Here is a 27,400-nt window from a genome sequence, read left to right as displayed (position 1 = left end):
GATCAGCGAAATATTTTCACTGCAGCAGCTGCAGGGAGCGGGGCTGGTGCCGAGCGAGCTCCGGCGCAGCCCCGGCCGTGGCTCCGCTCGGGCAGCCGCAACCCGGAGGAGGTTTTGGGGCTGGGAGGAAGCTCCGCATATCCCAGAACAGCTGGATCATGCGTGCCTGGAGAGGTGAGGAGCGGGCTGTGTGCATCCCCGAGGGTGGGTGGATGGATGGATAGATGGATGGATGGATGGATGGATGGATGGATGGATGGATGGATGGATGGAGGGATGGTGCTGCCGGAGCGTCCTCCCTGCTCGCTGCTGCTGCTGGGCGAGGGAAGCAAGCACCATCTTGTGTCCCTGCCAGGCTGCGGGAGCCCCGGGAGCTCGCTGCAGAGCAGCAGCGTGTCCCTGCCTGACCTCCTCCTCCTCCTCTCCCTCCTCCTCCTCTCCCTCCTCCTCCTCCTCCTCTCCCGGCTCTCCGAGGGGGCTGCGACTCTCGGGGGGGGACCCCAGCTCCTCGAGCAGCACCGGTGGGGGATGCCCCGCTCCGGCTGCACTTGGAATTCGGTGCTTTTGGGTCTCTCCTGTTGCATTTCTCTGGCTGGAGACCGGAGGAACCGGAGGGTTTTAATCCGGGAAAATGGAGTTTTCTTTCAGCCCTACTTGCATCGGGGAATCCAGCCGGCTCTGCTCCATCCCAGCCCCTCTCCCCGTGCCCTGGAGGGGGGAACGCCAGCACCGAGCCCTCCCCTCCGTGCTGCCGGAGCCAGCGCCAGCCTGTTGCATGAGAATTGGGATATTTTTAGCTCTTTAATGTCCCCGGAGTGGCCCCAGCTGCAGGCTCGGTCAAGTGTCCCTCCCGATGAGCCGGGGATGCCCCAGCAGCAGCACCTCGGGCAGGGGTGGCTCGGGAGCAGGATTTGGTGTTTAAGGGCGGTTTGAGAGCAGGATCTGGTGTTTGAAGGTGGTTTGGGAGCAGGATTTGCTGTTTGAGGGAGCAGGATTTGGTGTTTGAGGGTGTTTTGGGAGCGGGATTTGGTGTTTCAGGGCAGTTTGGGAGCAGAATTTGCTGTTTGAGGGCAGTTTGGGAGCAGGATTTGCTGTTTGAGGGCGGTTTAGGAGCAGGATTTGGTGTTTGAGAGCAGTTTTGGAGCAGGATTTGCCGTTTGAGAGCAGGCTTTGGTGTTTGAGGATGTTTGGGGAGCAGGATTTGGTGTTTGAGGGCGGTTTTGGAGCAGGATTTGCTGCTTCAGGGTGAGGATGAGCATCCCCCGTGCCGTGCCAAGAGCTCGGCATCCCCAGCACACGGCTGGGCGGAGACCTCAGCGATTTTGGAATCAACCTCAGCCATGGCATCTGGCCCTGTGGCCACCTCCTGGATGTCCCCTGATGTCCCCAGGGCTGTCCCTTTGCCCTGGGCATGGGCTGAGTGACGCTGCCACGTGCGCGGCGGCCTCGGCCTCTGTAGAGCAGCGCTCTGGGCTCGCTTAATAAGGCCACGGCGCGCATTATTTTATTAATGAGGTATTAAAAAGCTGTTCATGGCCATGCTCTGCATTCCCAGAGAGGCATCCAAGAAATCTGTGCTGAGCAGTGACTGCTCACCCCGTGCTTGGTTCTTAGGGTAGATGTGGGGACACCACGCTGCTGGGGCGTCACTGTACACCCCCAGCACGTCACCATGAGCTGCCAGCCTGTCCCCACCATGCTCCAGGATGAGCTCCAAGGGTTTTTTCAGCTCTGTCTGAAGTTGGTGGCTCCATGCCCAGGCTGTGCTTGGCCAGGGGTGAGCCATGGGTGGGGGGATCATTGCAGTGGGGACCTGCGGGGTTGGGATGCTGCTGTGGTGGTTTTGGGGTGAAAAAAACCTCTGTGCTGCACTGTCCCCAGCCTGGGCACTCATTGGCACTGCAAGGAGTCCCCTGTAACGCTGCAAGGTGGCAGATGGGGACAGGGACCAGGTGGGGACATGAACCAGGAGGGGACATGGGGTAACAGGGATGCTGCTTGCACACAGCACCCCAGTTACCCCACGTCACTTCCCGGTTCATGTCCCCACTTGGTCCCTGTCCCCGGGCTCAGAGCAGGGTGCTGACCCCCAGCCCAGCTCCCCAGCGCCCAAACCTCTTGGTAAGCCTCTGTCCATGTGTCCATCTGTCTGTCCGCAGGGCAAATGCCATAGGATGACCGCTGCTGGTCCCCTCTTACTGGCTGTGATTTCGTCTGTCCTGTGGCTCACGCGGGGCTTCGACCCGGCTCCCAGCGCCTGCTCCGCCCTGGCCTCCGGCGTCCTCTACGGCTCCTTCTCCCTCAAGGACCTGTTCCCCACCATCTCCTCGGGCTGCTCCTGGACCCTGGAGAACCCCGACCCCACCAAGTACTCGCTCTACCTCCGCTTCAACCGGGAGGAGCAGGTCTGCACCCACTTCTCGCCCATGGTGCTGCCGCTTGACCACTACCTGGCCAACTACACCTGCGACCCCCGGGGCGAGGCCAGCCCTGCGCCCACCTCCCATCACCCGGAGCAGCAGCAGGAGGAGGAGGAGGAAGCCGAGCTGGAGCTGTGTGAGGGCACAGGACCCTTCACCTTCCTGCACTTTGACAAGAACTTTGTGCAGCTGTGCCTGGCGGCCGAGCCCGAGGCGGCCCCGCGGCTGCTGGAGCCGCAGGCGTTGGAGTTCCGCTTCGTGGAGGTGCTGCTCATCAACAACAACAACTCCAGCCAGTTCACCTGCAGCGTGCTGTGCCGCTGGCTCGAGGAGTGCCTGCAGGCTCCCGGTGCCCGCCGCTGTGGCTTCACCCACGCCGGCTGCAGCTGCCAGGCCGAGAGCGCCCCGGTGCCCCGGCGCAACGGCACCCGGCCCCCCACGCCCACCCCGGTGCCCGCCGCGCCCGACTGCTGCCCCACCGAGCTGCATCCCGCCAATGCCAACGAGCTGGAGCTGCCCGAGGTGCCCCACGGTGAGTGGGGAGCGGGGATGGGCACCCTGTGTGGTGCTGGGGGTCTCTGGGTGATGCCAGTGCTGGTGGAATGCGTGGGTCGTGCCTGTGTGGGGTACACGGGGAGTGGGGAGGGTGGTTATGGGGCAGGGGGTGGGTCCTGATTGTGTGGGCTCTGTGGGGCTGGAATGTGCCAGGTGGGAAGTGGGAATAGGGCAGGGAATGGTGCAATGGATGGATGCTGGGGATGGAGGTGCCAGTGGGGCACTGGGAATGGGGCAGGGAATGGTGGAATGATGGATCCTGGGGGCACTGGGAATCGGGTAGGGAATGGTGGAATGCATGGATCCTGGGGCTCGAGGTGCCAGTGGGGCACTGGGCATGGAGCAGGGAATCCATGGGGTGGATGAATCCTGCCTGAGCACACTCCCAGGGCAGGATGGTGCCAACTGGGCACTGTGCATGGAGCAGGGAGTCCATAGGATGGATGAATCTTCTCTGAGCCCACTCCCAGGGCAGGGTGGTGCCAGCTGGGCATGGAACAGGGAATCCACGGGATGGATGAGTCCTGCCTGAGCATATTCCTTAGGGCAGGAGGGAGCTGTGCATGGAACAGGGAATCCATGGGATGGATGGATGAATCTTCTCTGAGCCTACTCCCAGGGCAGGATGGTGCCAATTGCAGGGAATCCATGGGATGGGTGAATTCTGCCTGACCACACTCTTCAGGGCAGAAGGGAGCTGTGCATGGAGCAGGGAATCCATGGGGTGGATGAATCCTGCCTAGGCACACTCCTCAGGGCAGGAGGGAGCTATGCATGGAGCAAGAAATCCATGGATGAATCCTGCCTGACCGTGCTCCCTTAGGGCTGGAAGTTTCCAGTGGGACACTGATCATGGAGCAGGGAATCCCTGCGTGGAGCAGGGAATCCATATGAGTTCAAATCCATGGAGCTGCAGCTTGCTGAGCCCTTGCCGTGGCCCAGCCATCCCTGGGAACACCACGGTGACCCCACCATGCCAGGGCTGATGCCAGGGCTGCTCTGGCACATCCCTCGTGGCTCCCTGGCATCACTCACCGCCTCCCTGGCGCGGGGCAGGAGCAGGAGCCAACTCCCTGTGCCCCGCTGGAGACGCGGAAAACAATTTGCAGGTAAAATGACCCTTTGCCGTGGCAAATTACCCTTGACTGCTGCAGCCCGGGCGCTTGTTATTCCAGGCAGGATGTCACGGCCGGGCTGTTAACCAGGCGGAATGAGGCCATTTGCTCGTTCCGGGATTGTGGGAACGGCTGAGGATAAAGGAGCCGGCCCCAGGATCCGCCTTGCCCTGGGGTGTGACTCTGTTCACAGGGGTCTCGGGCTGGGGGAAGAAACGAGGATTTGACTCCGTGTTTCACAAGGCTTGATTTATTTATTATTTTATAATATATATTACATTGAAACTATACTAAAAGAATAGAAGAAAGGATTTCTTCAGAAAGCCGGCTAAGAATAGAATAAGAAACAATGATAACAAAAGTTCTGTCTTGGACTCTCTGTTCGAGCCAGCTGGGCTGTGATTGGCCCATTAATTAGAAACATCTAACATGGTGTTAGCTTTCAGAAACACATAATCACGAGAATGATTATATGCAGGTGCTTTTATTGAAGAGCTCTGGGTGTCAGGGGTACAAACCCAAATCTGACCTCGACATTTTATATTCTATCATTATGTAACTTTCATGTTAATTATTAAACTTATATTGTTCTATTGCATACATTGATTTCATCCAAGCATGGGCTCCTCGTGGCCCCCCTCAAACTTCTAACAGAGTTTCTCATGATTCTTCTTACCATTAAACAATAATTATATTTAATTATTAAACAATAATCACATCTAACTGTTATATAATTTATCATATACTGCTTACTCAGGTGCAATTTCACACGATCTGGCAAACACAAAGCCTAAACATTTTCAGAGTCTATTTTTAACATTTTTCCAGGGCCCCACTAAGTCTAGCCTCTCCCGAATTTTATGATTTTAAAACCTTTTACTATCAATGGGCCAATCACAGATCCACCTGTTGCATTCCACAGCAGCTGATAATCAATGTTTACATATTGTTCCTGAGGCCTCTTAGCTTCTCAGGAGGAAAAATCCTAAAAAAAAGAGATTTTCCATAAAAGATGTCTGCGACACCGCAGTGCTGCCCGTGCCTGTGGTGCCAAGCCCGGCGAGGTGATGAGGGGATTTTGGGTCACATCTGGCCAGATGTTTTCCCTTCAGCAGCCTCAGGGTGATGTGTGGGCAGGAGCAATCCCCGACAGGGCTGTGTGGGGTTTTTATCCGGCAGATTAAGTGGCGGGGCCTGGACGGGGGTGGGTGTAGAGATAATTTCATTGGGCTTTAGCATTTATTTCAGGAGCTAAATGTCATTACGGGCAGATCCCCCAGTAAATCCCCGGTCCCTTACAGCTGCAGGGCTCTAAATCGCCTCATCCCGAGGGGAGCTGCTTGAGCTGATTGCATTTTATGGGTTTTTTTCATGTTTTGGTTTATTTTCCCCCCCATAAAAGCCACTCCCTGTGGGTGATTAAGAGCTCAGGGTTGGGGTCAGGTGCCAGCCCCAAGGTCAGCCTGGCTGACCCTGTGCCCCAGGGGTGACACCTGGGGTGGCTGGGGCTGGCTGGGGAGGAGGGAGATCAGGATGGGATTGGGAATTGGGATCCAGGATGGAGAAGAGGGATCCAGGATGGGATGGAGAATTGGGATCGACCATGGAGATTGGGAATTGGGATTCACGATGGGATTGAGAATTAGGATCCAGGATGGAGGCATCCAGGATGGGATTGGGAATTGGAATCCACGATGGAGAAGGGGGATCCAGGATGGGATGGAGAATTGGGATCCAGGATGGGGTAGAGAATTGTGATGTAGAATGGGATTGAGAATTAGGATCCAGGATGGTGGGATCCAGGATGGGATGAAGAACTGGGATCCTCGATGAAGAAGGGGGATCCGGGATGGGATGGAGAATTGCTATTCAGGATGGGATTGGGAATTGGGATCCAGGATGGGATGGAGAATTGTGATCCAGGATAGGATGCAGAAGGAGGATCCAGGATGGGATGAAGAATTGGGATCTGGGATGGGATTGAGATTTAGGATGCAGGATGGGATGGAAAATTGGGATTTGGGATGGGAATGAGAATTGTGATGCAGGATGGGATCGAGAATTGGGATGTAGGATGGGATGGAGATGGGGGATGCAGAACAGGATGGAGAAGTGGGGTCCAGGATGGGATTGAGAACTGGGATGCAGGATGTGATGGAGAATTGTGATTTAGGATAGGATGGAGAAGCGGGATCCTCCTCCAGGGGCCCCAGCACATCCCCAGGGGTGGCTCAGCGGGGTTATTCCCCCCGAGCCTGGCACAGGGCGCTGGCCTGGGGTGTCCCTGCAGAGCTGGCAGGGCTCAGTGCCACATTCCGCCTCTCCGGCTGCCACGGCCGCAAACTCCGGCTCCTTCTCCAAATTACATTTGACATTCAATTAAAGCCTGGAGCGCCCGGGGGCTCAGTGTTATTGCAGTGCCAGAGCCACGGGGGTGACGCGCTGCCACGGCCACCCCTGGCGCCACACCACGGATGGTGTCACCGCGCCGAGCCGCGGGGCAGCATCACAGAGCGCCCTTCATGCAGCTGGGGGGGGGTCCCAGCTCCCACCTGGCCTCCCCTCAGCCCCCCGGGGTGGAGAATGGTCCCCTTTGAGGGGGATGGATGGTGGCACGCAGGGCCGGGGGCTGAATGGCGCCTGTGAGCCGAGGCTTGGCGGGCGCCCAGCGCTGATCTCAGCGGCTCCTGCGCCGCAGCGACGCGGGGCTGGCGCCCGCCCAGAGCCTGCCCACAGCCCTGACCCCGGGGTGCCCGGTGCCCACGTCATACCCGCTCTGCCGGGGGGGTTCAGGGATGAGGTTGGAACCATTTGGGTGGGCGAGTTGGAGTTTTTGGGGTGACTTTGGGTGTGTTCGATGCCCTGACTCCGGGCCATCCCCACTGCCAGGGGGAGTCAGGGATGAGGTTGGAGCCGCGTGGGTGTTTTGTGCGTGAATTTGGGTGTGTTCAACACCCTGACCCCAGTGCCTGGTGCCCACGTCATGCCCGCTCCCCCAGGAGGAGTCAGGAATGAGGTTGGAGCCACATGGGAGTTTTGTGGGTGAATTTGGGTGTGTTTCATGCCCTGACTCCGGGGTCCCCGGTGCCCACGTCATCCCTGTTTTGTCAGGGGATTCAGGGAAGAGGTTGGAGCCATTTGGATGGGCTGGGGTGACTTTGGGTGTGTTCAATGCCCTAACCCTGGGGTTCCCAGTGCTCATATCATCCCTGCTCTGCCAAGGGGAGTCAGGGATGAGGTTGGAGCCATTTGGGTGTGTTGGAGGTTTGTGGGGTGACTTTGGGTGTGTTTCATGCCCTGACCCCGGGGTCCCCCAGTGCCCACATCATCCCTGCTCCCCCAGGGCATTCAGAGATGAGGTTGGAGCCATGTGGGGATTTTGTGGGTGACTTTGGGTGTGTTCAATGCCCTGTCCCCAGTGCCTGGTGCCCCATATCATCCTTGCTCTGCCAGGGGATTCAGGGAGGAGGTTGGAGCCACGTAGGTGGGCTGGAGGTTTGAGGGTGACTTTGAGTGCATTCAACACCCTGACCCTGCGGTCCCCAGTGCCAATGTCATCCTCGCTCTGCCAGGGGGATTCAGGGATGAGGTTGGAGGTTTGTGGGGTGACTCTGGGTGTGTTCGACCCTGCTGCTCTACAATCCAGGTGGTGTGACCCCTCTAAAGACTGCCAAAGGTGTGACCCCCTCTTTTTGCTGTGTCGAGGCCAAGCACCTCCAATTTTGGGTTTTCCTCACCCCAAACCCATCCCTGCTCAGAAACCAACCCCCAGAGAGGTGCTGCTGGGACAAGGACACAACCAGCCTTGGGGTTCACCTTGATGTCCCCAAAAACCACCCCTGATGTCCCCAAAATCCCCTCCCATGCTTGTCCCCACCAAGGGAACCTGGGGGACCCCTGGGCAGGCTGGGGTGCGGTGCTGGGGTTGGCTGCAGCCTCCTGGTGGTGACAGGCAAGGATTTAGTGCTCTCCGAAGGAAATTGAATTTGGTGTCTCTGTCGAACACAGCCTGGGAGAATGCCCTCGTATATCCTCGGGATTTATGGCTTTCCCCGGGCTCTTGCTGCGCTGTGTGTAATTCTGCTGCTCCCAGAGGGGGTCGGCCCTATGGGGAATTCAGCCCCACAGATCCCCCTGGGCATCCCCTCGGTGTCCCTGTGTGTCTCCCATTCCCTTGGGAATTCTGGAGTGGGATGTCCAAGGATCTGAGGGTGCCAGCGGGGAGCCCTGAAGGGTTACCCCAATTTAAGGCAAAACTTGGTAAATTTGGGGCTTTTTGACAGCACAACCACTCTGCTGTGGCACTCCCAAAAGGGGGATGGCCCCGTGGGGAATTCAGCCCCACAGACCCCCCTGGGCATCCCCTCAGTGTCCCCCTGTGTCTCCCATTTCCCCGGGAATTCTGGAGTGGGATGTCCAAGGATCTGAGGGTGCCAGAGGGGAGCCCTGAAGGGTTATCCCAATTTAAGGCAAAACTCAGCGAATTTGGGGCTTTTTGCCAGCACAAGCAGTGCCAGAGCATGCTGTGCTCCCTGCCTGGGGCTGGGTGTCCCTGCTCTGTGTCCCAGTGGGTGCCACCATGTCCCCAAAGCGCGCTGGCAGTGCCAGGTGTCCCCATGCCACCTCCCCTCCATCCCTTGGGGACATGGCTGTGTTTGGCTGGCAGTGCTTGTGCCATCCCTGGCTGCTCTCCTGGCTGTCACAGCAGCACAGTGACCACAGCATTTTTGGGGGTGGCATCCCTGGGGTGGCACCGGTGGCGCTGTCCCTCTGTCCCCATGGCGCATCCAGCTGGGATGAATCCACGGGAGCTCAGATTTGGGGACAGGAGTCCTTCTGGAGGACAGGGAGGCGTCCCAGGGGTGCGGGGGAGGCCAAGGGAGGGGTCCCCCCTGTGCCTGCAGCCGCGTCCCCCGCCCGGCCCCGCACACGCCAGTTAATTTCACGCCAAGTGCCCTTGATGGATCACTTGTTATTTTTGGTGAGCCGAGCCATAAATTTGTGCCACCTCACTGCAGCGAGCTGATAAGTGGGGACAGGGAGCACCTCCGCCTGGCACGGTGGGGACACTGGCATCCTGCCTGCACCAGGGACGTGGCACCCCAGGCTGGGGTCCGGCTGTGACACATTTGGGGTGCTGGGGGTGTGATCAGTGATGCTTCACCAGGTTTTGCTCTCAGGGGTGTCAGCATGGAGCCAGGCATCCCTGAAATGTCCTGCACTGGCCTGTCCACATCGCTGTCCCCATCCCTGTCCCCATCCCTGTCCCCTGCCCACTCTCATTTTGGCCATTTCTCTCCCCTAGGCAATGCAGTCGAGGAGAACCAGAAGGTGAAGACCCAGTGGCCACGCTCAGCAGATGAACCCGGGGTCTACATGGCGCAGACAGGTACCAGGGACAGGCAGGGGGACACTGGTGACACCAGGCTTGTGCACCTGGCCAGGGGTGACAGAGATGGAGCGACTCCCTTTGGCTTCCTGCCCACGGACTGCCTTAATTCGCTCCATTTATATATTTTTTCCTCCGCACTTTCCTCCGAGGGTTGTAAAGCAAAAGCAGGGGGGAAAAAAATCTATTAATTGTTTCGTTCAAATGTATTTATTTGGCAAATCCATCTGGGTAATTTGAACGTGCTGCTCCCCCCTCTCCCCAGCCTCCCTGATTTATGGTCGGAGGGCTCGGAGGCAAGCAGGGAGATGGATGAGCCCCAGCTCTGCTCCACATGCAGAATTCCCACCACACTCGGCTGCTCACGGGGTTCCTGCTCCACTGGGAGCTCCTGGGTGACCCCAGTGGTGGCCCTGTCCTGCTCCTGTGGCACAGAGCGGCCCCAGCACGTTGTCACCGCCGCGGGTGACGCGGAGCCCACGTTGTGCTTGTCTGCAGGACAAACGGTCCCCTCTGGAGCCCTCCCCCATCCATCCCTGTTTAATTTAAACGGATGGGCTCTGCTGCTGGGCTGTCCAAGAGCCTCAGAGACATCATCAACCTTAATAAGAGCTGGTTGTTGTAAATGTCAGCGTGCGACGGGGTGGGGAGAGGGAGCGGCGGAGGGCTGTCCGTGCTGCCCAGGCTGTCCACACTGTTTGTGCTCTCCGCCCTGTACACCCTGTTTGTGCTGCCCACTGCCCACCCTGCCCATGCTGCCCGTGCTGCCCAGGCTGTCCGCTTTGTTTGTGCTGCCCACCCTGTCCATGCTGCCCACTGCTCACCCTGTCTGTGCTGCCCGTGCTGCCCAGGTTGTCCACCCTGTTTGTGCCGCCCGCTGCTCACCCTGTTCATGCTGCCCACTGACCATTCTGCCCACCCTGCTCGTGCTGCCCGTGCTGCCCACTGCTCACCCTGCCCGTGCTATCTGCGCTGCCAACTGCCCACCCTTCCCACCCTGCTCATCCTGTCCATGCTGTGCACTGACCGTCCTTCCCACCCTGCCTACCCTGTGCATGCTGCCCACCCTGTCCATGCTGCCCACTGATCACCCTGCCCACTCTGCCCACACTGTCTGTGCTGCCCATTGACCACCCTGACCACCCTGCCCACCATGGCTGTGCTGTCCACTGACCACCCTGCCCTGTCCATGCTGCCCACTGATCACCCTGTCTGTGCTGCCCACCCTGCCCATCCTATGCTACCCATATTGCCCACTGCCCACCCTGCTCACCCCACTCACCCTGTCCACCCAACTCACCCTGCCCGTGCTGCCCATGCTGCCCACTGCCCACCCTGCCCACACCACTCACCCTGCCTATGCTGTCCCTGCCGCCCACTGACCACTCTGCCCTCCCTGCCCACCCTGTCTGTGCTGCCCCCTGCCCACCATGCCCACCCTGCTCACCCCACCCGTGCTGCCCACTGACCACCCTGCCCATTCTGCCCACCCTGTCCACCCAACTCACCCTGCCCATGCTGCCCACTGCCTACCCTGCTCACCCTGTCTCTGATGCCCACTGCCCATCCTGCCCACCCTGCCTGTGCTGCCATCCCCTCCCAGCTCAGACCCTGTCCCTCACACCAGCTGCCACCCCGTGCCCCAATCCCTTCCCCACCTCCATCTGCAGCCTCACCTCAGTGCTACCCTCAGTGTCACCCCTGTCACCCACACCCCCTCATCTTCCCCCTGTTCTCCTTGGTGCCACCTCCCTGTCCGTGTCCCTGCTGGCATGTCCCCTGTCCCCTGTCCCCCGCGGGCTCTCAGGCTCGCTGTCTCGCCCAGGGGACCCGGCGGCGGAGGAGTGGTCGCAGTGGAGCGTGTGCTCGCTGACCTGCGGCCAGGGCTCCCAGGTGCGGACGCGCTCCTGCGTCTCCTCTCCCTACGGGACGCTGTGCAGCGGGCTGCTCCGGGAGACGCGCACCTGCAACAACACCGCCACCTGCCCAGGTACGGGGGACACCGGGGACAGCGGGGACAGGGCGGGGACATCGCGGGGACAGAGAGAACGCGTTTCTGGGATGTCTCTGGGGTGTCCTCGGGGTGCTGTGGTGGATGAGAAGGGTGGCCTGGCGTGGTTGTGGATGCTCTCAGTGCTGTTGGCATCCCTCCGTCCTCTCCTTGAATGGGTACCCCGCACCCCTGTGCCCTGTCAGGGATGTTGCTGCCAGGGATTGCCTCGGGAATTCCTTTCCATCCTCTCTCCTGGTGAGCTGTGAGCTCCTCCTGGATGTCCCTGAGGCTTTGTGCTGGAGCCTGGGGGATTTGGAGCCTGGGGGATTTGGAGCCTGGCATTCCAAAGGGTTCCCCCTGATGTGGGGCAGGAAGGGGCTGAGCTGCTCAGTGACACGAGCAGGATGCTGAGAATTTCCTTTCCATCCTCTCTCCTGGTGAACTGTGGGCTCTTCCTGGATGTCCCCAAGGCTTTGTGTTGGAGCCTGGGGGATTTGGACCCTGGCATTCCCAGGGGCTCCCCCTGAGCTGCTCGGTGACTCCAGCAGGATGCTGAGGATCTCCTGTCTGTCCATGGTGGTGTCCGTGTGTCTCATGTGGGACACAGGAGGGACCTCAGGGTGCCACAGTGGCAGCCACACTGCCCTGTCCTAATCTGGGGTGTTTTGAGTGATTTTCACCCCCAGGACATGCAGTGTCTGTACCAGGGAGCGCAGCCCTGTCCTGGCACCCTGAGGACATCAGAGCTTGAGGAGGAACATCCTTTAGGATGTTCCTGGAGTGCTGAGCTCCCGTGGATGTGAGGGGCAGATTGTGCTGGGTGTGCTGACAGGGATTGGGGTGACCCATGTGTGGCTGTGGGGGGACGTGCGCCGCCAGTGCCAGCACCCCAAAAGAGAGGCTGCAGCAGCGCTGCCAGCTCAGGGATTTGGGATAAGAAATTTGGAAACTGTGCCCGGCTGTACCCTGGGCAGAGCATGAGGGGTTTGCCGTGCCAGGACCCCTCGGAGGCTGGAGGGGCTGCGGTGGCAAAGGGACAGCCCTGGGGACATCAGGGGACATTCGGGAGGTGGCCACAGGGCCAGATGCCATGGCTGAGGTTGATTCCATAATCGCTGAGGTCTCCACTCAAATCCTGCTCCCGAGCTACCCTCAAACAGAAAATCCTGCTCCCAGACCACCCTCAAACACCAAATCCTGCTCCCAAACCCCCTCAAACAGCAAAACCCCCCGGGCTGTGCTGTGTTGCAGCTGCTGGCGCGTGGGAGCCGTGGTCCCCGTGGAGCCTGTGCTCGGTGACGTGCGGGCGAGGCGCCAGGACCAGGACGCGGCGCTGCGCGGCCCCGCGGCGCCCAGGGAAGGGCTGCGAGGGCCCCGAGCTGCAGGCCAAGCCCTGCAATATCCAGACCTGCCCCGGTCAGTACCTCCCTCCCTCTCCCCATGATCCTTCTTCCCGCTGGGAATGCCAGGAGATGGTGCCAGCTGAGTGCCAGGGTGCCATGGATGCTGTGACGCTCGGTGCACCGTCCTGTCCCTGCTGGAGATCCAAGAGGAAATTCGGTGCTCCTGGCTGTGCCGGGGTCTCATGACCCCATCATGGGCAGGGGAACACAGAGGAGGCGGCTCCTTCCCTACCCTCTGCTGTGCCTGGCACTGGGGTGGCACAGGGACGTTGTGGGGTTCAGGGAGGTGACAAAGGGGGTTGGCTGCAGTCTGAGTGCACACAGGTGGCAGTGGCACAGGTGGCTGAGCTCCCGTGTCCATGAGGTCCATGCCAGGAGTGGCCGTGGTGGTGGCTGTGGGGTTTCTGCGGTGACGGGCACTGGGGTGGCACAGGGACGTTGTGGGGTTCAGGGAGGTGACAAAGGGGGTTGGCTGCAGGGTCTGAGTGCACACAGGTGGCAGTGGCACAGCTGTCGCTTCCTCCTGAGTGCCAGGAGTGGCCGTGGTGGTGGCTGTGTGGTTTCTGCGGTGACAGGCAGGGATGCCATGTCTCAGATGTTGTCCCTATGGGGACACCATGTGTGACAGCTGGAGCAGGAGGGAGTGCAGGAGCTGTTCCTGCAGCAGCTCTGACAGGGATGTGGCACCCATGGCACACAGATTTGGGCAAGGCTGTCCTGTGGAGATGCTGCTGGAGCCTTGGGCTTGGCAGGGAACAATGCCAGGGATGCTGGGTTTGGTTGGAAGTGATGCCAGGGCTGATGGATTTGGAAGGACTGATGACAGGGATGCTGGACTTGGTTGGGAGCAGTGCCAGGGATGTTGGATTTGCTAAAAACAATGCCAGGGATTCTGGATTTGGTAAAAAGCAATGCCAGGGATGCTGGGTTTGGTTGGAAGCAATGCCAGGGATGCTGGATTTGGTTAAAAGCAATGCCAGGGATGTTTGATTTGGTAAAAACCAATGCCAGGGATGCTGAATTTGTTTGGAAGTGATGTCAGGGATGCTGGATTTGCCCAGAAGCGATGCCAGGGATTCTGGGTTTGATTAGAAGTGATGCCAGGGCTGCTGGATTTGGTGGAAAGCAATGCCAAGGATGCTGGATTTGTCAGGACTGATGCCAGAGACGTTGGGTTTGGTTGGAAGCAATACCAAGGCTGCCAGAAATGCTAAGTTCAGTGTGAGCAACACCAAGGTCTCCACCCTGAGCGTGTCCCTTGTGTCCCAGCTGGTGCAGGGGACAGTCCCAGTGACAATCCCCACTCCCAGCACTGCCTGTCCAGGTTGAGCTGGCACATCCATGGGTTGGACCCGATGCCTGGTGTGCCCAAGTGTGCAGTGGGAGCTGACACCTATCAGAAATTAAGGCAGGAAATGATGGATCTGACTCCACTGATATCAGAAGGCTAATTAATTACTTTATTATGCTATATTATTCCATTATATAATACATTGTATTACACTGAATGTGCCAAGCATTCAACTCCACTCAACTGCCCAAAATCTCGTGATTGTCTGTGACCGTGTTCACAGGGATCCGAGGATGAGGGAAGAGACGAGGATCTGACTCCATGTTTCAGAAGGCTTGATTTATTATTTTATGATATATATTACATTAAAACTATACTAAAAGAATAGAAGAAAGGATTTCTTCAGAAGGCTGGCTAAGGATAGAATAGAAAGGAATGATAACAAAGGCTTGTGGCTCGGACAGAGAGTCCGAGCCAGCTGGGCTGTGATTGGTCAGTAATTATAAACATCTAACATGGACCAATCACAGATGCACCTGTTGCATTTCACAGCAGCAGATAATCAATGTTTACATTTTGTTCCTGAGGCCTCTCAGCTTCTCAGGAGGAAAAATCCTAAGGAAAGGATTTTTCACAAAAAGATGTCCGCGACAAATGTGAATCCCTTGCTTTTCTCTGTGACGGGAAAGCAAATCCCAGTAAACATCCTGGGGAAGTCGTGCCTTGCTTTTCTCTGCGAAGAGAAAGTGAATCCCTGAAAACATCCTGGGGAAGTTGTGCGTTGCTTTTCTCTGCAAAGAGAAAGTGAACCCCAAAACACATCCTGGGGAAGTTGTGCCTTGCTTTTCTCTGCGAAGAGAAAGTGAACCCCAAAACACATCCTGGGGAAGTTGTGCGTTGCTTTTCTCTGCAAAGAGAAAGTGAACCCCAAAACACATCCTGGGGAAGTTGTGCCTTGCTTTTCTCTGCGAAGAGAACCGCGGCTACAGACGCCGCTCTCCTTGTCCCCGCAGTGGAAGGGCAGTGGCTGCCGTGGGGCGCCTGGAGCCGCTGCTCCGTCACCTGTGCCAACGGCACCCAGCAGCGGACGCGCAGGTGCAGCGTGGCGGCCCCCCAGGGCTGGGCCGAGTGCCGGGGGGCCCACGCCGACGCCCGGGAGTGCTCCAACCCCACCTGTCCCAGTAAGGCCCCGCGCGCCGGGGGGGAACGGGGGGACGGCACCGCGCACCCGGCACGGGACACGGACGGGGGACAGGGACAGGGGACAGGGACATGGACAGGGAACAGGGACATGGACAGGGGACAGGGACACAGATGGGGACAGGGACATGGACAGGGAACAGGGACATGGACAGGGAGCAGGGACACAGATGAGGACAGGGACATGGACAGGGGACAGGGACACGGACTGGGAACAGGGACACAGATGGGGACAGGGACACAGATGGGGACAGGGACATGGACAGGGGACAGGGACATGGACAGGGGACAGGGACACAGAGAGGAGGACAGGGACACAGATGGGGACAGGGGCAGGGGAACAGGGACAAGGAGAGGAGGACAGGGGGACAGCAATGCCACCACCTCCAGGATGTAATGCCACCATGGGACACGGGCAGGGGACAGTGACAGGGGAACAGGGACACAGGGGACAGGGGAACAGGACGGGGACAGGGACACGGAGAGGGGGACAGGGACACGGAGAGGAGGACAGGGGCAGGGGATGGCAACATGGACAGGTACAGGGGGACATCAGTGCCACCTCTGGAATCATGATGGGGACAGGGGAACAGGGACATGGAGAGGAGGACAGGGGAACAAGGACACGGACAGGGACAGGGGGACAGCAATGCCACCACCTACAGGACCGTGATGGGGACAGGGACACGGGGACAGCAATGTCATCTCCAGGATGCAATGTCACCACGGGACACGGACAGGGGACAGTGACAGGGGAACAGGGACACAGACAGGGGACAGGGGAACAGGGACATGGAGAGGAGGACAGGGTCAGGGGATGGCAACACGGACAGGGACAGGGGGACAGCAATGCCACCTCTGGGACTGTGATGGGGACAGGGACAGGGGGACAGCAGTGCCACGTCCATGACAGGGATAGCGACACGGGGACAGGGGACACAACAGTGACAAGGGGACACGGCCATGTGCCACACAGGGTGACAGGGGAAGCAACAATGGGACAGGGACATAGGGACACCCCCGGGGGTGGGGACAGGGGGATGGCAGTGCCACCCCTGGGAGGGGAACACAGGGACAAGGACAGGAACTGGGACAAGAGGGTCCCAGTGCCACCCCCAGGACGGGGACAGGGACCCCACCGTGGTGTCCCCGTCCTTCCCAGCGCTACCAGTTTGGGGCCAGGGGCCCGTGCCCACCCCCAGGAATTCCTTGGGAATTTTTCAGGAATTGGGGGTGTCCTGGCTGGGCCTTGGGGTGTCCCCGCGGTGTCCTCGTGGTGTCCCCACGGTGTCCTCGCTGTGTCGCGGCTCAATAAATGTCCCTGTGCCTCCTGAACTGGGAATACTGGGAATTCCAGGAATGCTGGGAATGTCGGTGATGCCAGGGATCACCGGGCACATCCAGCTGGAGGAGGCTGGCACAGTCCTCGCCATGGGTCGCGTTGGGGACCCGTCGGTGCCAGGTGGTGGTGACGGGTCCCGCCGTGCTTTGGGCGTACAAGCACGAGGGAGATCTCACTGTGCACACGGGGCTGGGGACGGCTCTGGGCGTGGGGACACCGGGCACAGGATGGACCACGAGGTCCCCATCCTGTCCTTCGAGCAGCTCCTTGTTTGTGGGAGAAGTGGTGGCACCGGTGGCAGCCACACAGGGAGGTGGTGGCTCTGTGAGGTGGCTTTTTCTACACTTCCCACAAATTTCTCCTGAAGAAGTCCTCAATGTTCAATTTTGGGACAAAGTAGGGCATGAATTGATAACTTTGGGAAAGTCTGGGAATGAGTCTTCAGCTAAATTTGTGTTGTGGAGTTTACAAGTTCAAGCAAACAAAGGGAAATGGAGAAAAAGCCAAATAACAAGGAACGTACCTCTGCTCTTCCCATGGATGGTGGCAGGGAATGAGGGGCATCTGCAGCAGGATGGGCATCGTCTGCAGCAGGATGGGCATCATCTGCAGCAGGATGGGCATCATCTGCAGCAGGATGGCATCTGCAGCAGGATGGGCATCACTTGCAGCAGGATGGCATCTGCAGCAGGATGCCAGCCTGCTCTAAAAGAGATTTCAATCACTGACCCACGCATTTCACACCCCGCGGGTTTTCGGCTCACAGCATGTGGGGGCATCACCGATGCTGTCCCATCCCCGTCCCCGCGGGCGTCACTCTCCGTGAGCAGAGCCAGGTGTCCCACAGTGTCCCCATCCCCACAGCAGACAGCAAGTGGGGTCCCTGGAACCACTGGAGCCTCTGCTCCAAGACCTGCGACACCGGCTGGCAGCGGCGCTTCCGCATGTGCGAGGGCACGGGCATGCAGGGCTACCCCTGCGAGGGCACCGGCGAGGAGGTGAAGACCTGCAACGAGAAGAAATGCCCAGGTACGGGGTGCCCCCACCCCACAGCGCCCCTCACACCACATCTGGGCCGTGCTGATCCCCCTTTCCCCCCCAGCCTACCACGAGATGTGCAAGGACGAGTACGTGATGCTGATGACCTGGAAGAAGACGGCTGCCGGGGAGATCATCTACAACAAATGTCCCCCCAACGCCACAGGTGAGCCCAGATGTCCCCAGGGCTGGCACAGGGCAGGGGGTGGTGGGTGGCTGAGCACCCCAAACCCCAGGGGAAGTGGGTGGCTTGAGGGACAAGTGGCCCAAACCCCTCTGACTTGGAGTAGAGGGTGTGGGTGGCATTTGGGTTGAGCAACCCCAAAGCCCCAGAGACAGGGGTGACATTGGGGTCAGGCCACCTGGAGCAGAGTAGAGGGTGTGGGTGGCATTTGGGTTGAGCAACTCCAAACCCATGGGCAGGGGGTGGCATTTGGGTCAGGCCCCTGGAGCAAGGCAGGGGGTGGTGGGTGACAATGGGATCAAGTGCCCCTAAATCCCCTGGCCCTGGAGCTGCACAGGGAGCTGTGGGTGACACTGGGGTCAAGCACCCCTAAATCCCCTGGAATTTCACAGGGAGCTGTGGGTGACACTGGGGTCAAGCACCCCTAAATCCCCTGGAGCTGGGCAGGGGGCTGTAGGTGACATTGGGGTCAAGCACCCCTAAATCCCCTGACCCTGGAGCTGCACAGGGTGACATGGGGGTGCCAGGAAGGGATGGCAGTGCCCACCCCAACCCCAAATCTCCGTCACAGGGACTGCCAGCCGCCGGTGCCTGCTGAGCCCCCATGGGGTCGCCTATTGGGGCGTGCCCAGCTTCGCCCGCTGCGTGTCCCACGAGTACAGATACTTGCATCTCTCAGTAGGTGCCCGCTCTGGCACGGCCCCTTCTGTCCCCTGGCCCTGTCCATGGGGCTCTGTCCCATCCCTGGCACTCCAAAAGCCTCCCTGGCATGGGGAAACTGAGGCAGGGTGGTTGGGGAAAGGGGATCCCACCAGGCTGTGTCGTGGGGAATGGTTCTTGGGATGGGAAGGTTTCCTCGGATCCCCATGGAATCCCCTATGGGGTGGGAAGAGGGATCCCATCCCAGAGCTGGAGGGGGGTTCAGGTTGGGGTTGTGTTCCTGCGTGTTTGGGAAAAAGATTTTGGGATGGACAGGATGCCCCTTGACCCCCATGGATGTCCCCAGACCTCCCTGGATGTCCCCAAACCCCTGTGAATGTCCCCAGACCACCTGGATGTCCCCAGACCAACCTGGATGTCCCAAAACCTTGGTGAATGTCCCCAGACCACCTGCATGTCCTCAAACCCCTGTGAATGTCCCCAGACCAACCTGGATGTCCCCAAACCTCTGTGAATGTCCCCAAACACCTGTGAATATCCCCAGACCACCCTGGATGTCCCCAAACCCCTGTAGACTCCCTCATCCTGCACATCTGCCTTAAGTAACTCTGCAGTGTCCCTGGGGCTCTGGGGACAATAAGGGACACTCAGCGCCGCTGTGGGGTGGTGGCAGCTCGGTGACACGGCTGTCCCCTCCCCGTGGCAGCTGCGGGAGCACCTGGCCAAGGGCCAGCGGGTGCTGGCAGGGGAGGGCATGTCGCAGGTGGTGCGGAGCCTGCTGGAGCTCATGGCCCGCAAGAGCTACTACAGCGGGGACCTGCTCTTCTCCGTGGACATCCTGCGCAACGTCACCGACACCTTCAAGAGGGCCACCTACATCCCGTCCTCCGAGGACGTGCAGGTAGCGGCTGGGGGGACGGAGAGGGTCCCCCGATCCCCGGGGAGGTGGCGGTCGGTCGGTCTGTCCGTCGGTCTGTCCCCAGCCCCGCTGAGCCCCGTCCCCGCAGCGCTTCTTCCAGGTGGTGAGCTACATGGTGGACGCTGAGAACCGGGAGAAGTGGGAGGATGCCCAGCAGGTGAGTGGCACAGGGGCGGTGGTGGTGGCGGCTGGGATGTCCCCGCCACGGGGGTGTCCCCATCGCGGTGACCAATCCTGGTGGTTCTGGAGCTTCTCCCGTCTCCTGCAGGTCTCTCCTGGCTCCGTGCACCTGATGAAGGTGGTGGAGGACTTCATCCACCTGGTGGGGAACGCGCTGAAGGCTTTCCAGAGCTCCCTCATTGTCACTGACAACCTGGGTGAGCAGCAGGGTGGGAGGGTGGTCACAGGGATCCAAGGATGAGGGAAGAGATGAGGATCTGACTCCATCTTTCAGAAGGCTTGATTGATTATTTTATGATATATGTTACATTAAAACTATACTAAAAGAATAGAAGAAAGGATTTCATCAGAAGGCTGGCTAAGAATAGAAAAAGAATGATTACAAAATCTTGTGACTGACCAGACAGTCCAAGCCAGCTCACTGTGATTGGCCATTAATTAAAAACAACCACATGAGACCAATCCCAGATGCACCTGTTGTATTCCACAGCAGCAGATAATCAATGTTTACATTTTGTTCCTGAACTTCTCAGGAGAAAAAATCCTAAGGAAAGGATTTTTCAGAAAATATCATGGCTCCACACTCGCCCTGCTGTCACAGACGTCTTTTATGAAAAATCCTTTCCTTAGGATTTTTCCTCCTGAGAAGCTGAAAGGCTTCTCATGTCATCAGGAATGTACCTTCCCACATGAAATTCTTCTATTATTTTAGTATAGTTTTAATATAATATATATAATAAAATAATAAATATATGTTTTATAATATTTATATATGTTATAATAAATATATATTCATATAATAAAGATATATTATATTATATATTATATATTATATATTATATATTATATATTATATATTATATATTATAATACAATATAAATATATATCTTAAGATAATAAATATATATTTCTCTAGTATTTTTATACATTTATATATTTATATAATAAATATATATTATACATATTATGTATTATATGTATTTGATTTTTAGATATAAAAATCAAATATATATAGATATATATAAAAAAATAAAATAATGAATCAAGTTCAATCTGAAACATGGAGTCAACATTCTCATCTCTTCCCTCATCCTGGGACCACCACCATGTGAGTGTGGGGACCTGAGGGGACTCAGGAGCGGGGAGGTGACACTGGTGTCCCCTGACAGTGACCAGCATCCAGCGGGAGCCCGTGTCCGCCGTGTCCAGCGACATCAACTTCCCCATGAGGGGCCGGCGGGGGATGAAGGACTGGGCGCGCAGCTCCGAGGACAAGCTCTTCATCCCCAGGGAGGTGCTGAGCCTCGCCTCAGCAGGTGAGCGGGGAGGGCCCAGCTGTGGGCACATCTGGCGGGGTGGGCACAGCTGGAGGTGGGCATGCGTCGAACTGAGCGTTCCCGCACGTCTGGGACAGCACAGGCGTGTGCTTGCACGTCTGGAGGTGCGCATGCTGGAAGCGTGCAGGTGTGCACACAGGTGAGAATGTGAACATCTGGATGTGCACATGTGTTGCGAGCCTGCACATTTGGAGGTGTGTCAGTTGGGCGTGTGCACATCTGGGGGTGTGCAGGTGGGCGCACGGGTGTGAACGTGAACATCTGGATGTGCACACGTGTGTGAGCCTGCACATCTGGAAGTGTGCATATTGGGAGAGTCCAGGTGTGCAAACAGGTGTGAACGTGAACATCTGGATGTGCACAAGTGTGTGAGCCTGCACACCTGGAGGTGTGCATGTTGAGAGTGTGCACATCTGGATGTGCACTCAGGTGTGAATGCGCACATGTAAGTGCACATCTGGGAGTGCACACATGTATGAGCCTGCACATCTGGAGGTGTGAATGTGCACATCTGGAGGTGCCCATGAGTGCACACCTGCTGCAGATGTGGGCTCACATCTGGCTCCCATTCACACACACCTGAGCTGCACCCCCAGGCATGTGCAGGTGACCGCGCGTGCTCTCGAGCCGTGTACCCCACACATCTGGGCGCACATCTGGCCTGCCCTGCGTGTCCCCTCTCCCGTGTCACCCACCCTGTGTCTCTCTCTGCAGAAGCCGAGGAATCGTCGCACTTTGTCATCGGGGCGGTGCTGTACCGCACGCTGGGGCTCATCCTGCCCCCGCCCAGGTGAGTGGCACCGCCCCACCGTGTCCCCCGCTGTCCCCCCAGCCTGTCACAGCCCGTGTCCCTTCCCGCAGGAGCCCCCTGGCCGTCACCTCCAAGGTGCTGACGGTGACGGTGCGCCCGCCCACCCGGCCCGCGGAGCCGCTCGTGCTGGTGGAGCTGTCCCACATCATCAACGTGAGTGTCCCCTCCCCTGGCACCTGGAATGTCCCTTCCCACATCATCAACGTGAGTGTCCCCTCCCCTGGCACCTGGAATGTCCCTTCCCACATCATCAACGTGAGTGTCCCCTCCCCTGGCACCTGGAATGTCCCTTCCCACATCATCAACGTGAGTGTCCCCTCCCTTGGCATCACGAGTGTCCCTTCCCATGGTCATCAACGTGAGTGTCCCCTCCCATGTCACCGGGAATGTCCCTTCCCACATCATCAATGTGTGTGCCCCCTCCCTTGAGTGTCCCCTTCCTTGGTATCACGAGTGTCCCTTCTATATCACCATGTCTCTCTTCCCACGTCACCAGTGTGTGTCCCTCTCCCACGTCACCATGAATGTCCCTTCCCACATCACCAATGTGTCTCCTCCCAGAACATCAACCTAGGTGTGTGTCCCCCTCCAATGTCATCAATGTGTCCCCTCCCCATGTCATCAGCCTGTGTCCCCCCTGGCATGTCTATGTGACTGTTCTTGTCCCTCATCATCACTGAGTGTCCCCTCCCACGTCATTGTGAGCGTCCCCCTCTGTGTCACCCACACAAGTGTCCCCTGTCCCACATTGCCATCGTGGCTGTCCCCTCTTGTGGCATTGCCCTTCCTCATCATCAACCCCCCTGTGTCATCAACGAGTTCCTTCATCACCACCATGAGTGTCCCCTCCCATGTCACCATTAATGTCCTTTCCCACATCATCAATGTGAGTGTCCCCTCCCACGCCATCCGTGTGTCACCCCGCTGTCCCATCACCGTGTCCCCTCCCAGTCCCATGTGTGTCCCTGTCACCTGCAGGCACTGAACCAGCTGTTCCCAATTTGTGTCATGGTCCCTGTGCCCACGGTGGGGACATGCCACCCCTGGTACACCCGGGGAATGTCCCCAAGGGGTGGCATGTCCCTGGTGGGGTGGAGACAGGGCTGAGGGCAGCTCTGACCTGTCCCTGTGTCCGCAGGGCACGTCCCACCCGCAGTGTGTCACCTGGGACTACACGAGGACGTGAGTGAGGGACACGGGGACATGGGGACACTCTGAGGACAGGGCGGGGCTGGCAGTGCCAGGGGGCTGCTGGGAGGGAAGGGAGCCAGGACTGGGAACAGGGACAGGGACAGGGACTGGAATGGGGACAGGGATGGGAGCAGGGGTGGGGGAATGGGGACAGAGATGGAGGAAATGGGATGTGGAACAGGGATGGGGATGGGGACAAGAAACAGGGATGGGAACAGGGATGGGGACAGGGACAGGGAAGAGGGACAGGGAGCAGGGATGGGAACAGGGGATGGGGGAACAGGGATGGAGGAATAGGGATGGGAAAAGGGATGGGGGAACGGGGGCGGGGACAGGGAACAGGGAGCAGGGATGGGGGAACAGGGATGGGGAAATGAGGATGGGAAAAGGGATGGGAGACAGGGATGGGGGAATGGGGATGGGGACAGGGATGGAGGAATGGGGATGGGGACAGGGATGGAGGAATGGGGGTGGGAAAAAGGATGGGGGAACAGGGACAGAGACAGGGAACAGGGGAACCAGGATGGGGAACAAGGATGGGAACAGGGAGCAGGGATGGAAACAAGGAACAGGGAACAGGGATAGGGAAACAGGGATAGGAATAGGAATAGAGAACAGGAATGGGAAGAGGGACAAGGAACAGGGATGGATACAGAGATGAGACAAGAAAGCAGGGATGGATACAGAGATGAGAGAGCTGGGATGGGAACAGGGATGGGGTAACAGGGATATGGGAGCAGGGATGGGAGGGCAGGAACGGGAGCAGGGATGAGGAACCAGGACCATCCCTTCCCGCATCCCAGCCCCAGTGGCACGGGTGAATTGAGCTCCCACGGGATCGATGTGGCCCCGGAGGCGCTGCCAGGCTGCCAGATGTGATTTGTTAGCGCTGGCAGGAATGAGGGAAAGTAGGGCAGGAAGGGGGGCGGGCAGCACCGCGGGCTGGGGGAGGGCACTGCCAGCCCCCCTGCCCAGGTAGCCACGGGAACCCCACGGTTTGGGGTCACTGGTTCCTTTCATCCCCCAAACCGGTGGGGAGGTGTTGGCTGTGATGAGCGTGGCAGGTCTCAGCCCTGCCCCAGGGACATCCCCAGCTGTCCCACAGACACAGTTCCTGGTTTTCCTGACCTGCTGGGGGCTGTGGCTGCTCTCCCTGGGCGTGGCAGTGCCACCCCACTCTCTGCCCCCTCACTGGGGGCACTCCATGGCAGGAGGGGTCCCTGTGACAGGAAGGGTCACCAGGGTGGAGAAATCCCTTTAATATGAAGGGTCCCCATGGCAGGAGGGTCCCCAAAGGGTTGGGTCCCCATAAAAAGGGTGTCCCCATAAAAGGGGGGGGACCTTTATCTCTCCATGGGGGAGAGATCCTTCTAACAGGAGAGCCCCCATGACAGAAGGGTCCCCAATGGCAAGAGGGGTCCCAAAGACAGAGGGATCCCCATAATGAGGGGTCCCCATAATGAGGGGTCCCAAAGACAGAGGGGTCCCCATAATGAGGGGTCCCCATAATGAAGGGACCCAAAGACAGAGGGGTCCCCATAATGAGGGGTCTCCATAATGAAGGGTCCCAAAGACAGAGGGGTCCCCATAATGAGGGATCTCCATGGTGGAGAGATCTTTCTAACAGGAAAGGCTCCATGACAGAAGGGTCCCCAAAGGTGGGAGGGGTCCCCAAGGCCAAGAGGGGTCCCAAAAACAGAAGGGTCCCCATAATGAGGGGTCCCCATAATGAGGGGTCCCAAAGACAGAGGGGTCCCCATAATGAGGACCCCATGGAGGGAGGGGTCCCCATTGCACTCCCCTGGGAGGGGACAGAGGTGCCAGGGGGCTCTTGGGGCTGTTCCTGCCTGTCCTGCCACTGCCCTGCCCTTCTCTGAGATGTTTCTTCCTTCTCAGAGCTCTGTGGGATGATTAAACCCGAAGCCTTCCAGGGCAGGGATGGTTTCACCCCCTCCCCAGGCTTGGGGGGGTTCCCCTGGCAGTGCCCCCTCAGTGCCACCCCCTGGGCAAGGCCAGGAAGGGGTTAACCCCGGAGAGGAGCGAGGGGCTGCCGCGTGTTTGATCATTTCAAATTGCTCTCCCTCTGCTCTCTCCTGCCATTAATCAGCGATGCTGGCCTGGGAAACTGGGACACGGAGAGCTGCCAAACCCTGGAGACCCTCCCGGCGCACACCAAGTGCCAGTGCCGCCAGCTCGCCACCTTTGCCGTGCTCGCCCAGCTGCCCAGGGACCTGGTAGGGCACAGGGACAGGCTGGGGACAGGCTGGGGACAGCCACCAGCCTGCTGGGGACACGGGGTGTGGCTGGGGAGTGACCCCTGAGCTGGGCACGGGCGGTCCTGAGGGAGGGTGGGGATGGGCACGAAGCATTTCCAGGATGAAGTGGGCACTGGAGGGTGGGGATGCATTTCTAGGATGAGGTGGGCACTGGAGGGTGGGGATGGGCATGGAGCATTTCTGGGATGAGGCGGGCACTGGAGAATGGGGATGGGTATGGGGCATTTCTGGGATGAGGCGGGCACAGGAGGGTGGGGACACAGAGCATTCCTAGGATAAGATGGGCACTGGAGGGTGGGGATGGGCACAGAGCATTTCTAGGATGAGGTGGGCACTGGAGAATGGGGATGGGTAAGGGGCATTCGTAGGATGAGGTGGGCACAGGAGGGTTGGGGTATCCTCAGCAGCCAGGGGAAGGGTCTCAGCACCCCCAGCAGCCCCAGCACCCCCAGCAGGGTGGGTTTGTGTGGGCAGGGGCTGCCATGGCCCCTAGAGCTCCATACAGGGCACTGCAGTGTGCCAGGAGGGGAGGGGGCACCCCATTGCCATTCCCTGTTGGCACAGAGTCCTCTTTGGCAGTGCCACCACTGCCACTGACCCCTTCTGGCACCAGAGGGGCTGTCAGGGAGCAGTGGGGAGGGGGCTGGGCTCAGCCTGTGTGTCCCCCCAGGCCATGGACCCCTCGGGGACGCCGTCGGTGCCGCTGATGATCGGCTGTGCCGTGTCCTGCATGGCCCTGCTGACCCTGCTGGTGATCTACGCCGCCTTCTGGAGGTGACCCCAGGGGACATGGGGACATGGGGGGCTCCTGGGGCTTGGGGCTGTGTGGGGAGGGGGTGACAAAGGGGGACAGGGCACTGGGGAAGGCTCAGAATCAATGGGATTAATGGGAATGGAAAAGCTGGGTGGGAGAAGTGCCTGAGACTGTCCCCACCACAGGACAGTGCCCACCCTGTGGCAGCATGGGACAAGGGATGGGGACAGGGACAAGGACAAGGAACAGGGACAGGGGACAGGGACAGGGGACATGGGACAGGGACAGGGGACAAGGGATGGGGACATGAGACAAGGGACATAGGATAAGTGATGGACATGGGACAAGTTACAGGGACATGGGACAGTGACATGGGACAGGGACATGCGACATGGGACAGGGACATGGGACATGGGACATGGGACATGGGACAAGTGACAGGGACATGGGGCAGAGACAAGGGACAAGGACATGGAACATGGGACATGGGGCAGGGACATGGGACATGGGACAAGGGACAAGGGACAGGGACATGGGACATGGGACATGGGACAGGGACATGGGACAGGGACATGGGACATGGGACAGGGACATGGGAGAAGTGATAGGGACATAGGACAAGGCACAGGGACAGGAACAAGGGACAGGGACATGGGACAAAGACAAGGGACAGGGACATAGGATAAGTGCCAGGGACATGGGACAGGGACATGGTACATGGGACAGGGACAGGGACATGGGACTGGGACAGAGACAGGCTGGCCCCACGCCGCTCCTGCCGCAGGTTCATCAAGTCGGAGCGCTCCATCATCCTGCTCAACTTCTGTGTCTCCATCCTGGCTTCCAACATCCTCATCCTCGTGGGCCAGTCCCAGATGCTCAGCAAGGTGGGTGCCACCACCCTGCCACCACCCTGCCACCCTCAGCCTCTCGCCTGGTCCCCTGCTGGCTCCCAGCTGCAGATTGGATTTGGATTAACTCGATCCCGGGATTAAATCCCCCTTGCTTTGACACAAACCTCGCCGGGCATGGGCGTTTAACCACCACAGTGCCAGGCACTGATGTCCCTGTGATGTCCCTGTGATGTCCCCGTGATGTCCCCGTGTTCCCCCTGCAGGGCGTGTGCACCATGACCGCTGCCTTCCTCCACTTCTTCTTCCTCTCGTCCTTCTGCTGGGTGCTGACCGAGGCCTGGCAGTCGTACCTGGCGGTGATCGGCCGGATCCGGACACGCCTGGTCAGGAAACGCTTCCTGTGCTTGGGATGGGGTAAGAGCCCGGCCTGGCTGTGCAAATCTTTATTTCTGAATAAAGAATCTTCATTGTTTACCAATCTCCTGGC

At 58.7% G+C, this 27,400-nt stretch overlaps 1 protein-coding gene across 1 annotated transcript in view; it reads left to right on the top strand.

Moving 5' to 3' along the window:
- The first annotated feature begins 2,165 nt into the window (after positions 1-2,165).
- The window catches only part of ADGRB2 (adhesion G protein-coupled receptor B2), a 30,795-nt gene continuing 5,560 nt past the window's right edge, over positions 2,166-27,400 (top strand). The window contains exons 1-19 of the mRNA XM_058819932.1: positions 2,166-2,952; positions 9,396-9,479; positions 11,305-11,469; positions 12,724-12,888; positions 15,180-15,347; positions 17,573-17,737; positions 17,811-17,912; positions 18,502-18,608; positions 19,297-19,491; positions 19,598-19,666; positions 19,778-19,886; positions 20,860-21,006; positions 21,742-21,817; positions 21,889-21,991; positions 22,977-23,020; positions 25,137-25,263; positions 25,976-26,079; positions 26,844-26,946; positions 27,177-27,327. Coding sequence (XP_058675915.1) covers positions 2,175-2,952; positions 9,396-9,479; positions 11,305-11,469; positions 12,724-12,888; positions 15,180-15,347; positions 17,573-17,737; positions 17,811-17,912; positions 18,502-18,608; positions 19,297-19,491; positions 19,598-19,666; positions 19,778-19,886; positions 20,860-21,006; positions 21,742-21,817; positions 21,889-21,991; positions 22,977-23,020; positions 25,137-25,263; positions 25,976-26,079; positions 26,844-26,946; positions 27,177-27,327 — 2,962 coding nt within the window. The 5' untranslated portion in view covers positions 2,166-2,174. The remainder of the gene's footprint in view (positions 2,953-9,395; positions 9,480-11,304; positions 11,470-12,723; positions 12,889-15,179; positions 15,348-17,572; positions 17,738-17,810; positions 17,913-18,501; positions 18,609-19,296; positions 19,492-19,597; positions 19,667-19,777; positions 19,887-20,859; positions 21,007-21,741; positions 21,818-21,888; positions 21,992-22,976; positions 23,021-25,136; positions 25,264-25,975; positions 26,080-26,843; positions 26,947-27,176; positions 27,328-27,400) is intronic.

The sequence above is a fragment of the Ammospiza caudacuta genome, chromosome 25 (genome assembly GCF_027887145.1).
Source record: "Ammospiza caudacuta isolate bAmmCau1 chromosome 25, bAmmCau1.pri, whole genome shotgun sequence".
Lineage (NCBI taxonomy): Eukaryota > Metazoa > Chordata > Aves > Passeriformes > Passerellidae > Ammospiza > Ammospiza caudacuta.
This window is presented reverse-complemented; position numbering and strand designations above follow the sequence as displayed.